At 38.5% G+C, this 23,669-nt stretch overlaps 1 protein-coding gene across 1 annotated transcript in view; it reads left to right on the top strand.

Moving 5' to 3' along the window:
* Positions 1 to 21,024, top strand: part of ASXL3 (ASXL transcriptional regulator 3) — a gene marked incomplete at its 5' end in the record, with an annotated part of 136,478 nt that extends 115,454 nt beyond the window's left edge. The window contains 4 exon segments of the mRNA XM_052788210.1: positions 1,700 to 1,796; positions 2,269 to 2,374; positions 7,490 to 9,443; positions 12,138 to 21,024. Coding sequence (XP_052644170.1) covers positions 1,700 to 1,796; positions 2,269 to 2,374; positions 7,490 to 9,443; positions 12,138 to 15,806 — 5,826 coding nt within the window.
* Between the last annotated feature and the right edge of the window lie 2,645 nt (positions 21,025 to 23,669).

The following is a 23,669-nucleotide window of genomic DNA, read 5'->3' on the forward strand; positions in this document are numbered from 1 at the left end:
AACAAAGAATTGTTTATTTAGTAACTTGTGATTCTTTTCTTTGTAACTTCTCATCTTACCTTTTTAGGAAATAGTGTAAGTGCTGTTTTCGACCATATATTGGTTTGTTTGTTCAGGTGCAAGAGGCACTGGTATCTAAAAATCTCACTTTAATGTATTACTTCTAGAATTCTTTCAATTTTTTCTCCAGTTTCAGCATTAGTCATAGCCTATCTGTAATTTATATGCATGTGTTCCACAACCCACATCATGAGAAGTGTAGAAGCATTATATATCCACCCTACTTGAATGCAAATCCTATGACTTGTTGGCAAAACAATGCCATATAGCAGGAAATCACAGGCAGCACAACTGTAGGTTCATATCCTGCTGAGGGACCCTGGTACCATGCACATACTGTTTTCTTGCTGTAATCAAATGCCTTTAGCATTGCCTGTTTTTCGGAGTCCATGCTTATCATTCTGTTTCTCTTTTTACTTCATATCTTTCTGGTTTACTCCTATGAGATTATTGTGGGACAGGATGTCAGCTAGGCAATGAGTAAATTAGCAAAGACTGTTCTGAAAGTAGGGCCAGTATTATCAGTGAAATATAGAGCTCAGTGAGGGAGATACAGCTAAATATCGTTTAATGTTTCTGACACGTCTCCTTCTTTCTGGCTCCAGTTTGAAACAAGCACTGAGAATTAGGGGATAGTATGTAGCTGAAACGTGTTAATATGCTGGAAGATGGGCTAGTTTTTACTGCTAGGTCACAAATGGTGTTGGCAAACATTTGTCTCTTAGTTACCTTAAAGGATGTAAAACAGTGAGAGTGTTTGTTCTAGCAACGTTACTTCTTCTGCTGCTTCCTGTCTTTCTTTCTTTATTTGCTAGTTTGTTTTTATTGTCTGTTTGTTTATTATGCTAGAGGTGATACCCACTGCTAGTTTGTTTTATATAATTACTTTTTCCAGTTATTAGAATTCCTTCAATAGTCAGATGTATCCTTACAATGTGAAAATAAGCATTAAGTTTTATGGTAAAAGCTCAATAGTGGATTGCTTTTAAAAGTTATTGTAGAAAATATTGTGATTTTTAATAGTGGTTTATCGTTGAATGTGTGACGGATGTAGAAAGTAAAAATAATTATAATGTTCTTCCTCCGTTTTCAGTGTCGATGCCTATAAAATTATGTGCATAGCTGTTTTTAGTTTTAGTGCTGAGTTTACACCAGTTATTTTGTTAAGGTTACCTGTCACCCACTCTTCTGCCAGTACAGCATATTAGCTAACATGAGAGTTAGGTTTATTTAGAAACAGCAACGTTACTGTCTTCATTACATTTAATTAATTTGTTTTGTACCATATTCCAGGCATATGCACAAGTACAATAATGATATTGATTTTTGATTGTGTACAATAGCTCTAGACATAGGCCTAAGATAGAGGGCTATGATTAAAACACATCAATCAGTTGTAAACTGAGTTATCATCAGTAATACTGATGACTGAAGAGAGCACACTGATGCTGGATTAGCCCACTTGCATTTACAGTAACAACTATAATGAAAATGCTGTTTCAGTAGTAGTAGGTAATTTTCTTTGTTATTCCCACTCCCTATCCCTCCCCATTTCCCTTAATTGGAACTCTGTTTTTATGTAATCTTAGCTGACGTTATTTCTGACACTATCTTCTGCTACCATCGGCTTATTTTCTAGATGGGAAGTGATGGAGTTTTGCGCCTCAGTAGTTCCGCTCTAAATAATGAATTCTTCGCATATGCAGCACAAGGGTGGAAACAGCGATTGGCAGAAGGTAACTCTGTACTTGTTCTCAGATTTACCAAAGGTTAATTGTTTTTATGAAGAATGTCTCTGTTTCTACATTTGAGAAATACTTTTAGAATAGAAAGTGTAATACACCAGTAATTCAGCCAAAGAAGAATTGCTGATTCCATTTTGAATTTACTGTACATTTTTACAGCTTGCTGTGGCAGCTTATTTTGACAGTTTAAAAAAAAAACCAGCATCTTCATCACTGCCAGCCTTGGAAACATAAATGCATGCAACTACATCCCACCAATATACTTTTGAAATACTGATGTCATATGGTAAATTCAATCTTTCTATGTCACACTCCCTTTTGTGTTTAATTATTTTCATTTGGAATTGTTGGATGACTGTAACAGAAATCACTGTATGTCGTCTTTGTATCTGTGATTTATAATTACCCATATTAAGCTAATCCTTGACAACTTTTATTCAATATGTTAGTATTTGTTTTTTAGGAGAATTTACACCAGAAATGCAGTTGCGCATCAGACAAGAGATTGAAAAAGAAAAGAAAACAGAACCTTGGAAGGAAAAATTCTTTGAAAGGTTTTATGGTGAAAAGTAAGTACTGAAGCAAATAAAAGCATTTTTTATTTTCTTTTAGGAGAAAATGAAGATATAATTCTTTGCTTCACATAGCATGGTCATATGCTGTAAAACTTAATAAAGCAGTTATCAAAGGCAGTCATTCCCCAGTATAAGAAGTTGTGGGTAGAATTATAGTGGTGTGTCTGCACTTGCATTACAATTGCATTTTTAAAGGTTCATAACTCATCCATAAAAATTCATTCCAAGGAGAGCTTAAGACACAGGGCGAAGCATGTGAGTATTTTCTAATTATCTTTTAAAAGATAGCATTAGGGCAATTCTTCCCTCCTGCAAAATATAAATACAGCTTCTACAGACTAGAAGACGAGTAGAGATATTTCCGTAGTATGTTTTTGTTAATTTTATTTTTTCTAAGCTAGTTGCAATGTTTCTAAAATCAAATAGTGTTTTTTATTGTTTGACTCAGATGGCCCTTGCTGGAATAGAATGTGCAATATAGAAGAAATATTGGCTAGAGACAAATGAAGGTGACAATGACTAGTCTAATTTTAGAAGTGAGATGCAAAGAATAAATAAATACCCTTAACTCACTAAAATGAATTAGATAGTACCAATCCAGGTGCACAACTGGGGCAAGTCAGCACAATTTCATTGATGATGCCACAGAGATGGCATTCTGCAGCAGCTGAAGATTCAGTTCTTACATTATTATTTTTTTTAATCAAATTTAAGGAGATTCACATCTTTTTAAAATTCAAGAATCTTCCTTTTAAAAATTGCTTTAAAAAGTTAATCTATCAATACTTAGAATTACCTCCCTGTTTTTAAAAATACTAAATAATAAAAGTATTAATTATTATAACTACAAACTAATTCTTTAAGAGTTACTGATTTTTTATTTGTTTTATTTTCAGGTATGTTTTAATGGAATTTTTGCATAATACTTAGCAGACAAAAATGTGCCATGGGAACCATCATCACATGGGATGTCTTACTTTTTGTTATTAGATGTTTTTTACTTAGGAAATCCAGGGCACAGGGAACCCTTCATATAAGTGATTAACTTAAAGATTAAGGCATCAACTAAAGTGTTTCTGCGATAACAATGCTACTTCTCACAATCCACTGCCTTGGACCACTGGGAAATGTAGTGAAAACAAGGCAACAAATGGACAGATGCATTTTAATATTTTATTTTGCACACCCTTGCTAGGTGCCTTCTCCCAGGGTGAATACTATTTCTACACACCTTATCTTTACATATAATGGAAATTCTATGTTCTTAATATGGCAGACTTTCTTATTGCCAAGTGCTTAATTTCTTACTTAACAGCTTTGAGACCTCAATGTAGTGCAGGTGTTGATCCCTTTAGTATCGAAAAATATTAATTAGGTTTTTAGATAAGGAAAGTAGTAACTTTTCATTATGCATGTCAAGAGAAGAGTCAGTTACCAACTTTTCATGAAGGAAAGGGCTGTGTAAGGTATTGGCATAGGGCCTTCCACAAGAAACAGAAGATTAGTACCAGCAAAGCCTGAGGACTTCACTCTAGCTGAAGCCTATTCCTCAGTCACATATGACTGTCACATGCACAGAGAATGATACTCATACTTTTACAGAGCCAGCAGTCCTGCCGTGCTAGCTGAATGCTGGACACTATAATGGTTGGCAGATAATTACTCAGTCTGCAGTGATACATGTCATTTGGGTTGATAGGTTCCTGACATCAACATTGTTATGCAAAATGTCATATTACACATAATTTCCATTTTGACTACAGTACTGAATCTGGTCCCCCCTGCCCTTTCCCCAGCTTGCGTCGTTTCACCTGGATTCTTCTTCCTGGCTGTTATGTAGGCAGAGTCTACTTTACTGTTTGGCCAGATTTAAGTACTTTTTCTCATTATTTACTGACTGAATGGTAGCTTTTGCTATAGCTTCCACCTTGTGTAAGTTCTCTCACCTTTCTTCAGTTTGGTTTTTAAACTTGCTTTGAGTATGATTGCACTTTGTCTCTTTTCAGCTATGTTGATTTGACTGAAGTAACAGATTTTGAAAGCTTCCTGAGTTATTTCTCACATGCACTGTCTGCAAAATGGATGTCTCTTGCAGTCTAACTTGCTCACTTTACAGTCAATGTGGTATTTTTGCTCTGACTTCCGCTAATTTGATCTTTTAATGGTAAATTCAAGTTTCACCTTAGATGACTATTAATAGATGCAGAATCTTTGTAAACATTTTTATACACTCCTCAGTTCATGGCATTCAAAGGCTTTAGAGTGCTTCTTCCATGTTGGCTCTACACATTATGTTTCTTGTGTTTGCTCTTACCTGTACCCAGGCTGTTTATCATAGGACTGTCAGTTGTAGTTTACTTCCATCCATTTATGTTCTCTTTCCACTTCCTTATGGTTGTTCATTTTTCCTCTCTCTGACTTTCTAAAAACCAAAAACTTCATTCTGCAGTCATTTGTCTAGGATCAGCTGATGCATGTTGCCAGAAATCCACATTCTTCTGGCTCGTTGCCCCAGGATTGCAAGGGTTATATTCTCTTGTCTCAATTTATTATTTCTTTTCCCAGTCTTGAGAGAGTTATGTGTCAGGATAGTGCTGCCAGCTCACTAAATCAAAACTTTAATTTTGGGTAGGTCTCCTCTCAATTTTATTGCTGATTTAATTGTTCTTTTTTAAAATTTTTTTATTTTTTTTATTTTCCCCGGTACTACTTATCACAGCACTAGAATATTAGCATCTATATATCCTTGAGTAGCTGTTTGGGGGTTTTTTATTTGATGATTGACTGCCCTTACTTTATCAGCTGAATCCTGTCCTTAGCACTTTCACTGATTGCTTTTTACTGGTGTCCTCATATTTTTGTGCTGTTTTGCAAACTTTGGGTGTCTTTTTCTCTAAGGAAGAAGACAGATCAGCTTTTTATCTTGCAATCTGAGATTGCCTTAAACATGCTGATCTTGAGCCTTCTCCTCTTGAAAGCCTTTTTCTTCACTGCAGTATCTTCTTCAAGATAGTAGTATTTCCAATACCGCAGAAAAACTATTAAGATTCAGTATGTGTTCTGCTGGCCTTAATCCTTCATTATCTTATTTTTCTTACACTTCTTCCTCTTCAATATGTTGCTAGAATGTGTGAATTTGTGTAGTGTCCATGTGACAGTTGCATTCACCTTTATCCTGTCCTTCATTCCTTTGCTGATTTTCATTCCATAAAGTTAAATATCAGGCAATATCTTTTTGTGATGTAAGCCAGCTAGAGAAAATAGACCACTGATTCAGTTGTCAGTAATGCAGTGGATTTCTTTGCCCTCCTCATGGAGATAACTTTTGCTTGTTTACACAAGGAATTTTAGAGGAAGGAAGTTACTCACCTAAACCTAGGTAAACTAAACTTTACTCACCTACTTATAACCTAAACTTAGACAATATAGGGAACCTATAGTCTATATAGAAGAAAGACACATCTTCTGAAATGCATTCAATGTGAGAGATGTACATTTGCTCTTCTGAATTGCTCTCCAGAGGATCCTTCCTCAGCATATTGATGGCATAGGGAGATTTTGTGCATATTAAGTGACTAGTAGTAGGCAATATTAATAATTACCCTGAGAGTGCTTTTTGGGGTACCAATTGCAGGCTGGCTTGGGGTTTTTTTGCATTTACAGCTCTCACTGTAATGCATATGTTCAGTATTTTTAAAATGCGCAACCACAGATTTGAGGTTTTTTACATGTTTATTCTGTACGTCCATATACATGGGCCTTTGTGATCTCTGTATCCTCTGGCTGCACAATGACAAGTTATCTTGCTTCCATAATTTCTGAATATCTTTTATGCTTGCTTATTTCCATATTATTCTTCATTTTCTGATTAAAATGAGAACAGAGATCAAACTTCTATTAACTAGATTAGAAGATACTTAAAACCATGAAATTTCTGTTAAGGCCTCCAGTCAAGCTTTTGTGTATTTTCTACTATTATGGAATTGCTGATGCACAAAGTCTGCTTGGAAAATCTTACTAAAGATGCTGAACACCTGTACTCCCACTGTTCTTGGAAGGAAATGAGGATGTCAGAGTGCATACATTTTTAAAAATAACTATTTTTTCAGCCCTTGGCTTTTGTTTTGGTTTGGTTTGTTGTGGGGTTTTTTTTTAAATTCTGTTGAAGTAATAAAACTTTTTTTAAACTAATATTTTCAGGACCAAAGGTAAGAAAATCTTTAGAAGAGAAGTATACATCGGGATGGTTCGTTTGCACTCATCCATGAGAATGAATACATAGCTTATAAATATGTCTTTTTAGCTGCTTAAGAATGTTAATCTTCTTTTTAATTATAGTGAAATCAAATGAATGGTATATAGATAGAGCTGTTTATTTAGAAATAGTTTTTATCTTAAATGAAGTATTTAGTTTGCTGAAAGAATGGAGCAAAAACACACAAGCTGTCAACTGAGATCTTTATAATTGCCTCTTGAGTTGTAAAATGAGGCTGAAGTGGAGTTATTTTGATTTTCATGGTAAATTTGAAATGACTGTCAAATTGCAAAACTGAAACATGTGCTTTGCCTTATTAGTTTTAGGTACAGCTTTTTATTTAAAGTGCAGCATTTAAGCCATATTGCTGGCTGTGTTGACCCTAAATGCAGGTGTAGGAGGGAAAAAAGGGATTTGCTTTAGAACTGTTACTGATGGAAGAAGATATAGTTGTGCATTTCGTCTGCAATGCATGCTGTATTAGTATTGCAGTATTGTGCTGGTATTAAAAAAAAACAAAACAAAACACAGAAATTTAAACAGAGTATGGGTACTGGTGAATCTGTGTAGCTTGCTTTTTTGTTTCATTGATGTGCCAAATAGTTAAATAATGAATAATAGATTACTCATTTTCAAAATATTTAAGTTTTTTAACACTGGTAAGAAAATCCAGGTAGCTAGTTTCCAAAATGTATAAAACCGTATATAAATCAGCCACCACTTAACCAAACCACTATTTTAAACTGGAAAATATGTCCTTTTTGTAAATAAAAGATGTGGGCGAGAAAGATGATCCTATTCCTTTATCACGTCTGTGATGAAAAGACCTTTTTAATTTGTGTGTTTTTATTTAGATTGGGAATGTCAAGAGGGGAATCAATGAAACTCACTTCAGTGCAGAACAATGATGAAGATGAAAGCAATTCTTTGTGTGGATCTTCTGGCACACCTGGTCCTTCTAAGCAAGGAACCTTTGAAGACCAAGAAGAGAAAGGTGCTAAAATTCCACCTTTACCAGAGAGAGATTATTGTCCATCTGTTTGTAGTATGGAACAGGTTCCTGTCAAGGATCTAATGGCAGACTCAGAGGATATACTGATACCTGAAGAATCGATCATTCAGGAGGAGATTGCTGAAGAGGTTGAGACAAGTATTTGTGAATGCCAAGAGGAGAACCATAAAACAGAACATGAGTTTTCTGAGGAGTCAGTAAGTCCAGCTGGCACAAATGAAGAAACAGAGGCAGTACAGCTTGCAGACAGCACTGAGTCCTGTGTCATGATGAATGATGTAACTGATACTGTATCTCACATTGAAATTAAAGTGGAGTTGAAGTCAGAATGCTCTCAGGAGGAGATGTCAGTTGTGATAGATCAGCTGGAGGATTGCGTATCACCAGCACGATCAGCTTCATCCACAAACTCTGTCAGTGATACAGCAGAGAAGGATTCTGAGTCTGCAAAAGAGCTAATTGCACCAGAAATGCAAAATGCTGCTCTGGAAGGCTCCTTGTTCACTGGTGGAGGCATTGCGGTGGATATGGAGCTTCAAAGTGACCCTGAGGAACAGTTGTCTGAGAATGCTTGTATTTCTGAAACTTCCTTTTCCTCTGGAAGTCCAGAAGGACCGTGTGTTTGTATTGCCTCTCCTGGAGGAGACACTCAGTCGACTTCAGAGGAACCCTGTACTCCAGCATCTCTTGAAACAGCTTGCTCATCTGAAGTATCCAGTACTGAAAACATTGAAGGTGATATTCAGCAAAAGGCCAGTGATGAAAACTTGCACACACCTTTAATGTCAGAAATCTCTCCAATGTCCACCTCACCTGTAACCTCAGAAGCATCTCTGATGTCAAATTTACCTTTAACATCAGAGGCATCACCAGCTTCTAATTTACCTTTAACATCAGAAACATCTCCAATGTCTGATTTGCCTTTAACATCAGAAACATCTTCAGTATCTTCTGTTCTTCTAACTTCTGAAACATCTGTGGCAAATAGTTTGCCTCTTCCATCGGAGACATCTCCAGTTTCTAATTCCCCAAGCAATGAAAGACTTACTCTGCAACAAAGGAAATCGCCGTGTTTGTTGGAAGACTCCCTTCCCACTTTGAAAGAAGACAGCTCTGCCATTCCTAAGGTGGTTCAAGAAGAGAATCTTGTTGTTCAGCCAAAGCAACTTCAGACTGCTCCTGAAAATATGAAAGTTGGTCCACTAACAATTATACCTGATACTTCAGTATTGGAAGAGCCCCAAAGCAAAAGCCTCAGTCATCAGCCATGTAAGTCACATTCTGAAATTGAGAAATCTTACATTGCATCCATCCCAGAACACTCTCCTCCAGAGGTGATCAAAATTAAAAATCACAGTGTTCAGCAAAGAGGTGACAAGAAAGGTGCACTCTTGCCATCAGAGGTAGCTGTCTTATCAGAAGGATCAGTTGGCAAAAATATCGAACTGCTTCCATCAAAGCCACATGATAAACTATATACCTCATCTCTAGAGAAAGCTACGTTCTCTGAAGTGTGCAGAAGTAAATCTCACAAGCTAACAGGCAGCACCCAAAGCCGTCTAGAGAGTTCACATTCTTCCAAGTCATTAGAACCCACAAAATCACCCGAAGTGAGGAATGAAAGTAGAGACCCAGAGATCCCAAAAAGGAAAACAGCAGAACAGCACAGTTTTGGAATCTGCAAAGAGAAGAGAGCTAGAATAGATGATGATCAGCCTAACCGTAGTGCTTCATCAACAAGTCCGTCTGATAAAGATCAGCCACCCAGAGAAGAACCCCGAGTTCCACCCCTTAAGGTAAAGTAATGAATAAACAGGCCAACTTGGAAACTAAAGGTTTATTATCTCCCTCCTACTGACCACATGCAGACACAGTGCACGGTGTATTTTTTGTGGAGGTGTGAGGGGTGTTAGTACTGGTGGTTTCGCTTTACTATTACATTCGTACCATGCCAAATTACTTCTGATATAAATATATCTATAATTGTTCAGTCAGGGTCTTTGCTACAAAATTGCTTTTGTGTGAGGGAAAGTTTTCCAGGATCTATGGCTTAATCTAATTCAAGAGCTTCCCCATCATTTACACAGTACTACTTCTTTTTCTAATTACCCAGCTGTATGATCCACTTGTTTTCCTGTGGGTGACTTCTCCAGCAAGCATGAATAATAAATGGTACCATAACCAATACTAAGAAAAACAACTGGTGCCTTAATCCAGCAAGAGAACCTAGGATCAGAATAGTTGGAGATCCCTTTGCAAGCCCAAAGCTTGGGGTAGGCTGAAGTATAAGTCTTCCCTGTAGAATTAATTGGAAACAGAGACCTGGCTATCAGGGGGAAGTGTCTAATTGATATATATAGAGAGATATCTTTGTTAATGGCAAAGCAAAAGGTAAAAAAGATACACCAACTAAGCAAACACTTTTATGTGTCTCATTCTGCTATGTAAGAAAGTAAATTCCAGTTGAAAGCTTTTTTTTTTCCTAACAGAGGGATCTATAGATTTAGTTATATATAGGCTCAGTGTTTTGACCCTTTTAATTTTGTACATGATGACATCAGCCAAGTTTTAGATTCAATTTGCTGAACTTAAGCCATTGACTGTGCAATACTAGTTCCTGATTATTCAGAAATGCCCTTTTCTGCATTTATTTTTAACTGCTGCAATCACTGAACATTGTTAGTATGGCCAGGAGGGCAAATAGGCTAACTGTTTTAATCACTAGTGTGGCAGCATATTTCAACTAATTTATTTTTATGAGCAGTGATGCAATTGGATGTTAGCCCATTCTGAGTTTAGTGATATCTTTCATATTTGAAAGGTCTCTATCTAGCCTAATAAATTCTAATCACTCTCTAAGCACAAAGAAAAATAGATCACTAGGGAATAAAGAAAGGGTCATGACTATAATAATAAAAATAATCAAGCACTTAGAGCTTTAGCAGTTCTGGTGATGCGAAGTGGAAACTGAAAAAAGTTGCTACTGAAACAGAAAGCAAAGTGTTTTGAAGTAGTTGTGAGTTTGTGATATTCTTTAAGATATGTTCAAGTAAATAGTAACGCCTCACAATATTAGGCATGAGTGTTTATTTATAAGCCAAAAATTTACCTGCTAGGAAAAGTGAAGTATTCCAACCCTCTAGACCAGCATAGAGTTGTATGGTTATATAAGTGGCTATATGTTACAATACCATCTTAATATTGATTTCCACTGATCTCTTATGGAAAGTCAGATGCAGTCAGTCTTGCACAGTCTCAAGAATTTAATCTCCCTGAAGCCTCCAGCCGGTGAATGACAATACTGAAAAATTGGCAAGCATTTAAAAAAATAATTTGGACAATCAATTCTAGTATGTTTTTTGTGTAACAAATATTTGGCTCTTGGGTCATTTCACCAACAACCCCTATCCTCTGTAATTAAAAGAGGAAAAAGAACCTCAGTTCTCCTAAATCATTCTGCTATACGGCTCTTACTTCCCGTCACACCTTATGACTACTTTTCCTACAAATACTACCTAGTTTTCTTGTCAGTTCCTTTCAGAAGAGAAGTGACAGCATTACCACTAAGTCCTATTACTGTGGACAGCTGGTAAACGTATGTCCCTTTTAAGAAATTGAAATGGTTTTTTGCCAACATTTGGGTATTCTGAGAGAGTGTATGAGTTATAAAGTGGTCCCAGGACTCTCCTGAAAACAGATGTGCCTAATTGGAAACATACTAATAATCCCAGTGATTTCACAGGTAATTATTTTGCTTAAAGTTTTAGGTATTTAAAACTTTAATATTTGCATTTTTAATATTTGTAGGTTTGAGGATTTCTTTTTTGAAATGCAGTGGGGTAGGAAGTATCCCAGGGATATACTAAAGCAAGTCTCTTTAAAATTGCGAGTGAGGAAGGGAAAGGCATATCCTTTGGTGATTCACTTCTTTTATACCACTACTCTAAAGTGCTCTGTGGTGTACCATGAAAAATAGGCTCAGTGGAGACAGTGGTACACCCTATCTAAAGGCAAGATAGGTTGTCTGGTATATAAGTGAAAGACAGGCTGTTCCTAATGTCTCAGTCATTGGAGACCAAGGAGCAAAAGCACTACATGATTGTTATTTTTTCACACATTTGCAGCAAGTGCTTAGTCATAGGCTCTTCTCTAGTATCACTGCACTAGGCTTGTTGATCTTCTCAGTTAGGTACACTGCATATAAAACAGGTCTGACAAATTGTATCAGATAGCCATCATGTTGTCATCCAGTTCAATCTTTCTTCCTGTCAGAAGGGTCAATGTGAGTAGGCTAATACAGGTGTCAGTTATTCATGCTGGCGGATGGTAAAATACTGAAGTGTAAATATCACTAATTTGTAGTATTTTTCTGTCGAACTACACTGAACAGTAATTCCCTTCATTACCTTTCTCTGACCCTTTAAGAGACAGCTGGTGATTTTAGCGAGTTGATGATCTTATTAAAATTACTGGTTTTTTTCTTCCTTTAGATTCAGCTTTCAAAAATTGGACCGCCTTTTATCATCAAGAGCCAACCTGTTTCTAAACCAGAACCTCGAGTTTCCCCAAGTACATCGGTCAGCAGTGGGAGAAACACTGGGGCTAGAACTCTTGCAGATATCAAAGCAAGAGCTCAGCAAGCAAGAGCCCAAAGAGAAGCTGCAGCTGCAGCAGCCGTGGCAGCAGCTGCGAGCATAGTGTCTGGAGCAATGGGGACCCCATGCGAAGGTGGGAAGACAAGAACGCTGGCACACATCAAGGAACAAACAAAGGCTAAGCTATTTGCAAAGCATCAAGCCAGAGCTCATTTACTCCAGACTAATAAAGAATCAAAGTCGCAATTCAGCTCAAAGGAAAGTACCTCATCTCTGGAGATACCAACTTCTACTGACACAAAGATTGAAGGTTCTACTGGTGTCATCATAGTTAATCCTAACTGCAGGTCCCCTAGCAACAAGTCTGCTCATCACCGTGAGACTACCACTTTATTGCCGCAGTCACTTAACACAGCTATATTACCAGAAACTGCTACTGAGATATCGGTGCACAGTTCTGATGAAAATATACCTATGCCACAATTGTGTGAGAAAATTATTTCATCTACCTCTACTGAAAGTAACAGTGTGCCAGTGCTTTATAATAAAAGTTCAGTCTCTGTGTCTGTTTGCAGCACTGCTATGTCTGGAGCAATTAAAGAACTTTCTTTTGCAAGTTCTGTTGATAAATCCTCTGTTTTAATGTCTGTTGACAGTGCAAACACAGCAGTTTCAGCTTGTAATATAAATATGCTGAAAACCATCCAAGGGGCTGATACTCCATGCATAACTGTTGGACCAAAATGTATTGATAACACTAATGTACCAGTCTCCATAGACAATACAGTCTTATCAAACGCCATCGATGACAAAAGGTTGCTGATACCAAGTAGCAATGCGAATAACACAGTCTCCAGTCATTATGCCACTGTGCCAGCTTCATCTATTGCAAATAATTTGCCAAATCATCTCTCTGGTAGTTCTGTACTGATTCCCCCAGTGGGGACTACCAACAGATTTTCTTCTGATAAGATAGCCATAACTGGGTGTAATGAGCAAAGCACTGTCTCCATTCACACTACCGTTAGGTCAGCTTTAAGTTGCAGTGAGGCCCTTGCAGTAGCAGATGCTGTTGCAAGGCCACCCATTTCAATGTTCACTGGTAACATGGTGACAATAAGCTCTTACGATAATGCTACTAAATTAAATGCTGATCTCTTAGAAAAAAGCTCTGGAGCACGAAACCGAATGGATCTCTCTGGTAAACCCCAGCCAGTGAGCTTTACACAAACTGCCATGAATAGGTCTATACCTTGCAAAGTCATTGTTGACCACACTACAAATCTGAATTCCAGTCTGTCACTTTCTTCTTCTATTGAAAATGCAGAGAACAGCATTGACCTGCAGAGCAGACCTGTAAGGACAGAAGCTGCCTTACAAAGTATAGCCTGTCCTCAGGTGTCTGTCATAAGCAGGCCTGAAGTGGTCTCTAATGAAAGCCTTGAGCACAGTTCCAGCTTTATCACCATTACAGCAAAGCAAGACAGCAAGAACTTGCAGGCAGGTTGTTCAAGTCTTCGAGAAGTGCCTCTTGCTCCTCAAGATAAATTAATTGAGGTGGTTACTCCCAGCCAAGGTTTTGCTGAGCAATTAAGAGGTCCTTCAGCATTTAAAAATGAAGCAGATGCTGCCTGTGCCAGTCAGTATAGCACTAACAATAGAATTTGTTGGCATGATGAAGAGGCAATGAGTACAGACCAGCCAGTGGTCAGCCATCTTAACTCCGGTAAGCATAAGGAATACGCAGAGCAAAACTGCTTAAAAAATGTCAAAACCGAACCTTCCAGTTACACGCAAATGTCAGAACTGCAATCCAGGAGTCTTCTGACGAGCATTGCTGTTCCTGTTAAATCGGAAACGAATGAGTCTGACAAGTGCTTCAGGATGGACACCGAGGATTTTACAGGACCTGAAATGCCTGCCCAGACTGCAGAAATAGCCACGAGCACGCAGCCACCGCAGACCTCCAAGACATCCATTGTGGACTCTGTGGAAGACACCCTGTCCCTGACAACAGAAACCCTAAAGAGAGTTACTGGTGCCGGGGGCTCTAGCTGTCGCTTGTCGTCAGTGGAGGCCAACAATCCTTTAGTGACACAGTTACTGCAAGGCAACCTGCCTTTAGAGAAAGTACTGCCGCAGCCCAGATCAGGAGCCAAACTAGAAATTAACAGGCTTCCCTTGCCTTTGCAAACTACCTCAGTATGTAAAACAGTAGTGTCCGAGAGAAATAGTGTTGAACATCCTTCCAACTCTCCTAATCCAGATGGTAAAGGATTTACAGCAGGCAGCGTAGCCCCGCTACAAATCAGAAAGCGTGAAAACCATCCGAAAAAGAGGATGGCCAGGACTGTAGGGGAACACGCTCAAATTAAATGTGAGCCTGGGAAGGTGTCAATGGACACAGATGTTAAAGCGGCTCCTTGTGTAATTAGTTCCAGCATGAATCAGCTAGGGCATGGTCAGCCATTTAAGCAGGAGTGGCTGAACAAACATGCCATTCAGAGCCGAATCGCTCACAGCCCAGAGATCAAGCAGCAGAAGAGGCCGTTGCCTTCATGCAGTTTCCAGCAGAGCTTATTTCACATTGATAAAAATGGCAGCTTTCACGCAGAAGCTAGTACCTCACATAGACAGCATTTTTACCAAATGTCCATGGCTGCAAGAGGCCCCATTCCTACGGCAGCTTTGTTGCAAACTACTTCAAAAGGCCCACCTGGCTGCAACGCATTTGCTTTTAGCAGACACCTGGAACAGAAGGGCTTGGGAGATGTGAATATTTCTACAGCAGCTCACCAGCTGAGGCTAGGAAGTGTGTTTTCCCCTAATATTCAAATTAAGGAAGGTGATGACATTGCCAGTGCCTCTCAAACTCTGCAGAGCAAAACACTAGTGCATCCCCCTCCTCCCCCTCCACCCCTGCCACCTCCTCCCCCTCCTCACCCAAATGCAGAAGTCCCCTCTGATCAAAAACAACCAACAGTTACTATGGAAACCACTAAAAGACTTAGTTGGCCTCAGCCAGCAAGCATCTGTAGCAATATAAAATCTGAACCTATTTCTTTTGAGGAAGGTTTAAGCAGCAGCTGCGAACTGGGCATGAAACAAACTTCCTATGATCAGAACGAAGTGAAAGAACAGTTAAAAGCGTTTGCATTAAAAAATGCAGATTTCTCTTCCTATTTACTTTCTGAGCCACAGAAGCCTTTTACCCAACTTGCTGCTCAGAAAATACAGACGCAGCACCCACAGCAGCAGCAGCAGCTCTGTGGAAATTATCCAACAATACACTTCGGTAGCACAAGCTTCAAAAGGGCAGCATCTGCAATTGAGAAATCGATCGGGATTTTAGGAAGTGGCTCAAACACTGCCACAGGCCTGTCTAACCAGAATGCGCAGATCCCGGTTCAGAAATTTGCTGACAGTAGCAATGCCGATGAACTGGAACTGAAATGCTCTTGCAGGCTGAAAGCCATGATCGTGTGCAAAGGCTGCGGAGCCTTCTGTCATGATGACTGCATAGGGCCTTCCAAACTGTGTGTAGCTTGTCTGGTTGTACGATAGGAACTGAATCAAAGATGCAGTATCCCTTACCAGCGTGGGAGAGCAGGACAAAGGAACAGAGAAATTGGAACAGTTTAGGCCACTAATGGTTTGCAATTAGTTGATTGATTTTTTTTTTTAATCGTTTTTTTTTACTTCCAAGTGGTGCTTTCAGAATTTAGTTATTCCTGCCTGAGTGCCATTTTCTGGGAAGAAGAGGAAACCTGTAGAAGTAGTTTAAAAAAAAGATAGCCTTGTTACTGAAGCTTCTATGAGCTCTCTTACTGTGCTAAAAAAAAAAAAAAGGCATTAATGCATGACATTTGTAGCTTCTATTTATTTGCACAAAGTGCAGCACATTTTTTTCTCCACTTTTTGATAGTTGATACAAGCTGCAGGTTAAAGATCAGTGGAAGAATAACTCTGCAAGAAGTGGAGTAACTATGCAGAATGAATAACACACTGAATAGTGACTGTTTTGAGTGGGGTAGTGGCAAGGTGTGGGGTATTGGCCATCGTAGCTCCGAAGTCAGTTTGCAGTTTTTCTGCTGATAGGATTGTTTTCTTCAATTGACTTTCACTATCTAGGGCTAAAATATAGTCACCTCACCTACCAAAAAAAAAAAAAAAAAAAAAGAGGAGTTTCAATTGTTAGAGGAGTTTCCTTATATGCCTGCCAGGGACTATGGAGCTCAAATCTTACTCATCATCTCTTCTTATTGATTCCTTCAGAAAAAATTGTATATGCGATGGGTTAGTGGGACCAAAACTGGAATCACATTGGCTTCAGTAGGGTCTGGAGAAAGTAACTTCTCTACTGGGGCTTAAAAACCTGTTTTCTCTTCCTGTTTCCCACTCAAATATTCTTTATTTGCATTTGTCTCTCTAATCTGTCCACTTGGTTTGTCAGTCCCAAATATATATATATATATATATTTATAGGGTCAGACTTATGTAATAGGTTCTGGATGTTTTAGCCTTTCTGTGGCCTAAAAATGATGCGCTTTTGTGATGAATGAATAAGGAAGGATTCTAATTGCGTATCAGTTAAATATTAGATAACCAGTTGTTTTTCCTCTTACGTGAGTTACTCTATTTAAAAAACATCTCAGAGTTTTGCCATTTAAAGTAATTCTTAGAATTACTTACAACACTGACTTTTTTTTTTCTCAAAGGAATTCAGACCCCTTACTCTACCTTTTAGAAATCTGGAATCAAAAAGGCATTTTTAGAAGGGATACTGCATCTTTAAAGTAACCTTCAGTATTTATCCAGTACTGTATTTACATTCAGGACTATAGCTGCATTCCAGATGCGCTAGCCACCATAACAGCAGAGAAGAAAAACAATAATTTTGGGGCCCTATTCACCTAAAAGGAAAATATTATGAAGGGATAAAGCACATGCCATTGCTGGGGAGATGAAAATACCTTGGGTTTTTTTATTCCCACTTCAAAAACACAAAATGTGGAGTGCAAGTCATCCATCTGCCAATATGTGGTTCGGTCTGCCCAAATGTCAGCATGAGAGAGAAATGTTATTTTTACCATTACAGTAGAACCTCACTAATCCAAAGACCTTACAGTCTGGTCAAAAAAATGGTTTTCCTTCCACAATTTTCAGAGAGCAACGTAGTAAGAATGTGCAAGATGTAATACTGCTTGGACTTCCTGATGCATTTACTGTTGCTTTCTGAAATACTAATGTGAATCATAGAACTACATTTAGGAAATAAAAACTATGCTACATTTTACACTATACTCTTTTTATATAATCGTTGTTTGAATACTTACTCATAAGCTGTAGTTGATCTCCCTGACATGGGTGCATATTAATGAGGTTCTACTGAATGGAGGAACCACATTTATTTTCTTGTGGGACCATTTTCACAAACATGATAAATGCCATTTATTGTCTTAAAAGTGAGCTGGAATATCTACAACATACATTCCTGTCATAGGAAGCTCTATGGTGCACCTTGATGTTCTCTTTTATTGTAATTAGCAACATATCAATATTATTTTTGACACTGTGTGGTACAAAGGCCATTTATAATTACACTAACAAATTTGTTGCTGGTACAATAATATATTTTTTCTATACAAAAGTGCTCCTTAATATGACATGTGAGTTAAGAAACGGCTTCTCAGCACTTTTCAAGTCTTCTGGTAGGAAAATAAGCCAGCCAAGCAAAAACCTAGGAGTAACTACATGAAAATTAGCATCCAGTGCTAGGCCAGCTGCTGGCAAAACAGTGACTGAAAAATACTCATGAGTAAGCATGAGTGTAGTCAGTTAATGCATATCAAATTCATATTTGAGGAGCCTTTGTATCGGAATTATATTGCATTGTATTTATACGGGGTAGAGGTAGGATACTTCTATTTAAAATAAAGCAAGCAACCAGTCTTAGACTTCTAATAACCTATGTTTATATAAGCCTGCTGGGAATCCTTATTTCTAGCTCAGGTTTTCCTGTCCACAGCACATAAGTCAATATTTGTTTGTACTTGCATCTTGAAATACTTCTTGTATTGACTGACATAATACAGAAATAAATTCCGGCCACAAAATAGTTTTACTTTGTTCGAAGGATAAGAGTGTGACTAATGTGGTAGGTAACTCATTCATGTCATATTGTCATTTTTGTATCAGGATTGCAACTTGCATGTGTGAGGTCATGATAAAATGTTATTTAAAATGGCATTAGACTGGATGGTGCTATGTTATATTACACAACCGACCAAACTCTTCCATAGTGCAGTTCCACTCCTTTCATTCTTGAGTCATTGGAGTTGCACCAGGAATAAATTTGACCAATTAGTTAGCAACAGTCATGAAGTGTTGTTACAGATTATAGTTTTAGGGTATTAAAATACTCAAAAGCAACTGCGGTGATATAGGAGCCTGACTGAATCCTAGTGTGACCGAAAACCTTACTTGGATTCTGGTATCACACAGATGCTTGGGGGAGAGTGACCTTTGGTCTTCAATAAGAACACAGTCACATTTAGACGTTAATTTTGAATTACTTTTTTTGTTTAATTGTCCAGGTTTCAGGCCCAGTGTCATTGTGTTTTCTAATGACCATGCAGTTTGCACCGTGGGGTGTTAATAGTTTATGCACTGAAAAGTGGTGAAAGAATTGCTTAAGAACACACTGCTCTGTGTTTGCGTGTACGTATGTGTCCCAATGTCCAGCATGTATAATTTACCTTTTTTTTTTAAACCTCCAAAATTGTTCCCCCACTCCTACCCCTGGAGCAGCACTTTTGGGTGAGAGGGAGAAACACGCTTTTTTCTTTCCTCCCTCTTTATTGTTTTAATTGCATACCTGTGAGATATGCAGATAATGTTAGGGCATTTGCAGTGTGTGTGTTTGTGTGTTTCTGTTCTCAACTAATTTTCCAAGCCGAAACTCCCTTTGAAATCATGTTTAAAAAAAAATAATTAAGAAATGGTGAACTGGATGCTCCCTGTTTGCATTTTATTTATCTGCTGAGGTCTAGTACATGAAATAGCATTTAAAAGACAAAAATAAAGGTTGAGCCATAAAGCAAAAGGTATATTCTCTGTACTATAGACTTTCTTCTTGAGGGTGGTGCATGTTGTCAGGGTAAGCTACAGAGCGTGCAGATGGTTTTTCAGGGCCCTGCAATTCCTTGCACAGTTTTTAAGCTGGTGCATATGGTGCTTTATAATGCAATTTCTGAAGTAAAATTACCTTATGCTGCACCCCCTTCCCCTTATAAACACACGCACAATTTCAGAATCGTTATTGTAGCCTCTGGTTTAGCAGTTTCTCCAAGGTGTGGTGAAGTACCAGGATAAACACTCAAGATGAGCTGAGAAGTGTCACCGAAATCGATCATTTTAGCTGACACACATGAACGGCCCTGCTCTGAACACTGAATGACTTCTGCAGTCTCCTGGCAGCAGCACAGCGGTTCATCTTCTGTGGCTCTGCAGAACACTGGGGGGAAAGCAACAAAATATTCAGTGGATTTATCATGGACCTGTGTAGCTAAATGTTTCTGAATCTATGAAATCCTGTTGTCTTCGGTCATCATGCTTTGTCACTGTAAAACCAACGAAAAGAAAAAAAGCATTTTTTAGTCTAATTTAAGGAGCTGCTTCTTTTATAGCACATAATATTTCGCTTTGTACTATATTTGATAGTTAAAGAATAATTTAGTCCGTAGAATAACTTTGTTGTATTTGTACTGTTCATGAATGTTACAAGAAAAGTGCTTTACTTTGTTGCCATAATTCTCTTGTACTGCTGTAAAATATTTTTTCTGCTTTACAGAAACTTAACTCAATTCACATTTTCAGTACAGGGTTTTTTGTGTGTATGTATTTTTTTTGTCAGTATTCTGAATGTTTACATCTGTTCGACATTAGCCATTCTATGCCTTTATAGGGCAGTATTACTCCTGCAGTATAACAGCAATGTGAAATCCACTCATACCTACCATGCATGAGAAATACAGATTTATTGGGGAGATCCCTAATGTGCATAGATATTTTTTCTATCCGCATTCAATGAAGTAAATACCCTCCTTCAGTCCTCTACCAAAGAAAATATTATTCCCACAGGACAAGCTCGGAAAGTGGTTCTCTGAATCTTCAGAAGGGGGTGTAGTTGGTTTCAGCGGGATTGCTATGGTTTAATGCTGTTATGCTTTGCTTTGTTACCCCGCCAGAGGTGACTCGGTGAAACAAGCATTTTATCAATTTTTTTGTTTCGAGACAGTGTTTTGTTTAGAATTCAGGGATCATGCTTTCTTTAATGGTGCTGTTTGTTTTAATTTTTTTTTTAAGAAAACAACCTTTTGTTGCCTACAGAAATGACCATTCACAAAACCGTAAATTAAATAAAATAATTTGTCTTCATAAATTCTCTCTTCTCCCTTTCCTTTTCCCCTCCCCTGTTCCTTGAAAATAACAACTTGGGCTTCAATATTAAAATATTCTGAAAAAAAAAAAAAATAAAGAGATAAAATAATATTTGTCATTTGTTTATTTATTTTATGTTCAGTGCCTTAGGCAGGAGATCCTGCTTGTGCACATCCATTGTATGTACAGGTTGATGAAATAGAAATGTGAGAGAAAAATCAGTCCTTTGTAAAAGATTTTTCAATTACAATGATGTAAGACATAGTTTGAATGACTTCTGATGTAACTCAAGTATTAATCATCTTATACTAGTAAAATAAAACTAGGTGTTGTATATTAAGTTGTTGTAAGTAGAATAGTTTGTGGATGAAAGTGATTATATTGCTTTGGGTAGTTAATGCCGGGTGTATTTTAGTACTTGGCCTCCATCTGCAACCCTGCCCAGAACGTGCTTAACAACAACAGCAGCAATCCAGGCATACACCTCTGATATTTCTCATCCCCACAGCAGAAGAAATTAAATGTCCATGGTACATGAAAGGCAGCCAGTCCAAGTTATATTCCTCAAACCACTTATCTTTTGAAGTCTAGGCGGCCTTCCTGAAATGGAAATTCAGTAGCCATTATATTAAAAAATAAAAAATAATAATAAAAAAAAATTTTCATCATGTTACTCTGCAAAGAGAGCTTTGAGTACTGGTGGTTAGGGTGCAAGTGTTAGAGGGTGGGCAACAAAGAGCTTTTTCATAGCCCTGCTCTGAAATACCAGAACAATGCATCCTAAACACCATCTTATGTCCAGCATCCTGTCATTATTATTTCAGATGTGGTACCATCTGAGGGTCTTGTTAGCAGCAGCCTTCTGCTAAAATCTGTCCAAATCCAGAAAGAAGACAGTACCAACCTATGTAGCTTATAATCGGGTGACGTTTTTTTCATATCCAATACCCATCCGACAAACTCCCTCAGCTAGTACTGTCATGCAGATTATTTAACTTATTTAGTTCTGCTTAGATATTTGTTTTTGCATGGGGCTGTGCCAAATCAGGGATCAGCTCTGCTTCTGACAGTAACTGCCTTTTTTTTCTTTTACGATTTTTCATCTAAGCAATGTCATGCGAATCGATTTGTTAAATCTGTACTAGCCAAATACTCACTTTTGTCCTTTTCCTTCTTTTTACTTTTTTTAAAACCTGGAAAGTATTTCTGCACATTTTTATTCGACCTTAAAAAATATTTAGCTTTTCTGTGGTGTTTGCTAAGGACCTTCCAGGTATCGGCAGGTTAAGCCCTGTGGTTGCGTTTGAGCCCGTGCGTGCCCCTGAGGTCAGCCCAGGCTCCCCGGGTGCCCTCAGCCGGCAGACAGCACGGGGGGCCAGCAGGCTGCCCTGCTCCCTGCAGCTGGACCCTCCCTCCGCAAAAGCACATGGCGCGGAGAAAACCAACCACGAAGGCACAGGGTTTGTCTTTCTGCAGGGTGGAGCTTTAGCTGCAGTGAAATCAAGCCATCCTCCCTGTCCCCCTCCAAGTCCTGGGACATGGCTTTCAACAGAAATGATGCCCTGAAGCTCACATCATCCTTTCCTGCAGTTGGCACTGTCGGAGTTGTGCAGTCTATGGAAGTGAAGTACCGATGCACTGGAAAAGATTCCTCCCCAGGCCAGAGCCAGGGCAGGTTTGTTTTTTTTTTCCTGCTGTTTCCCTTGCCACTCATGGATGAAGATAGACAGCGACGTAGCTCTTTGTACTGAGGCGCTTCACAAATAAGTATGAAGGTATTATCACTGCTTGGTGTGCAAAGGGTGTGCTGTTGTCAAGCCTGGCTTTGTTGGATGATGTGGCTTGCAGTTGAAGGACCACCAAACAGCAATACCTTTGAGCCCCACCACCTTGGAGACAGCTTTCCATGATAAAGAAGGTAGGCAGGCACAGGCACTGATACCTGCTCGTACCTGCTTGTGGAGACAAAGTACATTATTAGTATGACTGGTTTTTGTGGAAACTCACCTAGATGTAGAAATAAAGCAACACTTGTCGAGATAATTCAGACACCTGGACACTGGTACTCTACAAATACATAGCAGACACTGATGAGAGGAGTTTGTTATATCTCAGTTAAATGACAGCCGTTTACTTTTAAGTACTGTAAGTTCACACTCACAGCCTGGGAGGTGCCTATGGACTCACAAGCAGTGATTAAAACAACAGTTGTTTCACATATCCATGGGGGAAAAAATGCCTGGATTGTACTTTTTGGAAGCTGATGACACCTTGGATAAATGTGAATTTCTGTGTACAGGTCACCTTTCTAAACCCCTTCTGTTCTGTGTCCTTTGTCCTGGTCTTGTAGAGCTTAGTTCAGCCTTCAGAGTCTTATCTCCATGTCTTTCCAATGAAAAGCCAAGAGCTTTCTTCTAGTATCTCTGAGCATCCTCATGCATGTACCACCAGGGCAGGGAACAGTTTGAGAGCCCACACAGAAAAAACACATCTGAAAATAAGCTGAATATATTGGATAATTGACTTCTATTAACAACAAATCATGCTATGTTGAGTAAATAAATGACTGTTGATATTAAGATAAAGGAGATATACACCTTTTTGAAAAAAATAAATATTGGGCCTTGCTGTCAAGCATCTTATTTGCTTCTGATTCTTTCCCAACTGCTCAGATCCATCCTGCAAATCACTTTTTCATGCCCCCTGATTGTGAACTCTCAGCCCAACATGCATCGTGCAGAATCTTTGCTACTGCTGTGTGCATTTCTGTCTTTTACAGGAGCAAATCTGGGTGATCGTGGAGAGACTTGTATGTACTGCCTCACCCTTCACTCATTTACTTAGGCACTGTGCAGAATGGTATGGAGTCTTTGGGGAAAAGAATAAAATTAACTGTGAAAATGCAATAATCCTAACATACGTCCCTTGTCTTCCTTTAGGTTATTGAGTGGAAAAGTCCAAGCCTCAGATTTTTTAATGAATGTG

Source organism: Harpia harpyja, chromosome 5 (assembly GCF_026419915.1).
Source record: "Harpia harpyja isolate bHarHar1 chromosome 5, bHarHar1 primary haplotype, whole genome shotgun sequence".
In the NCBI taxonomy this organism is placed as follows: Eukaryota; Metazoa; Chordata; class Aves; order Accipitriformes; family Accipitridae; genus Harpia; species Harpia harpyja.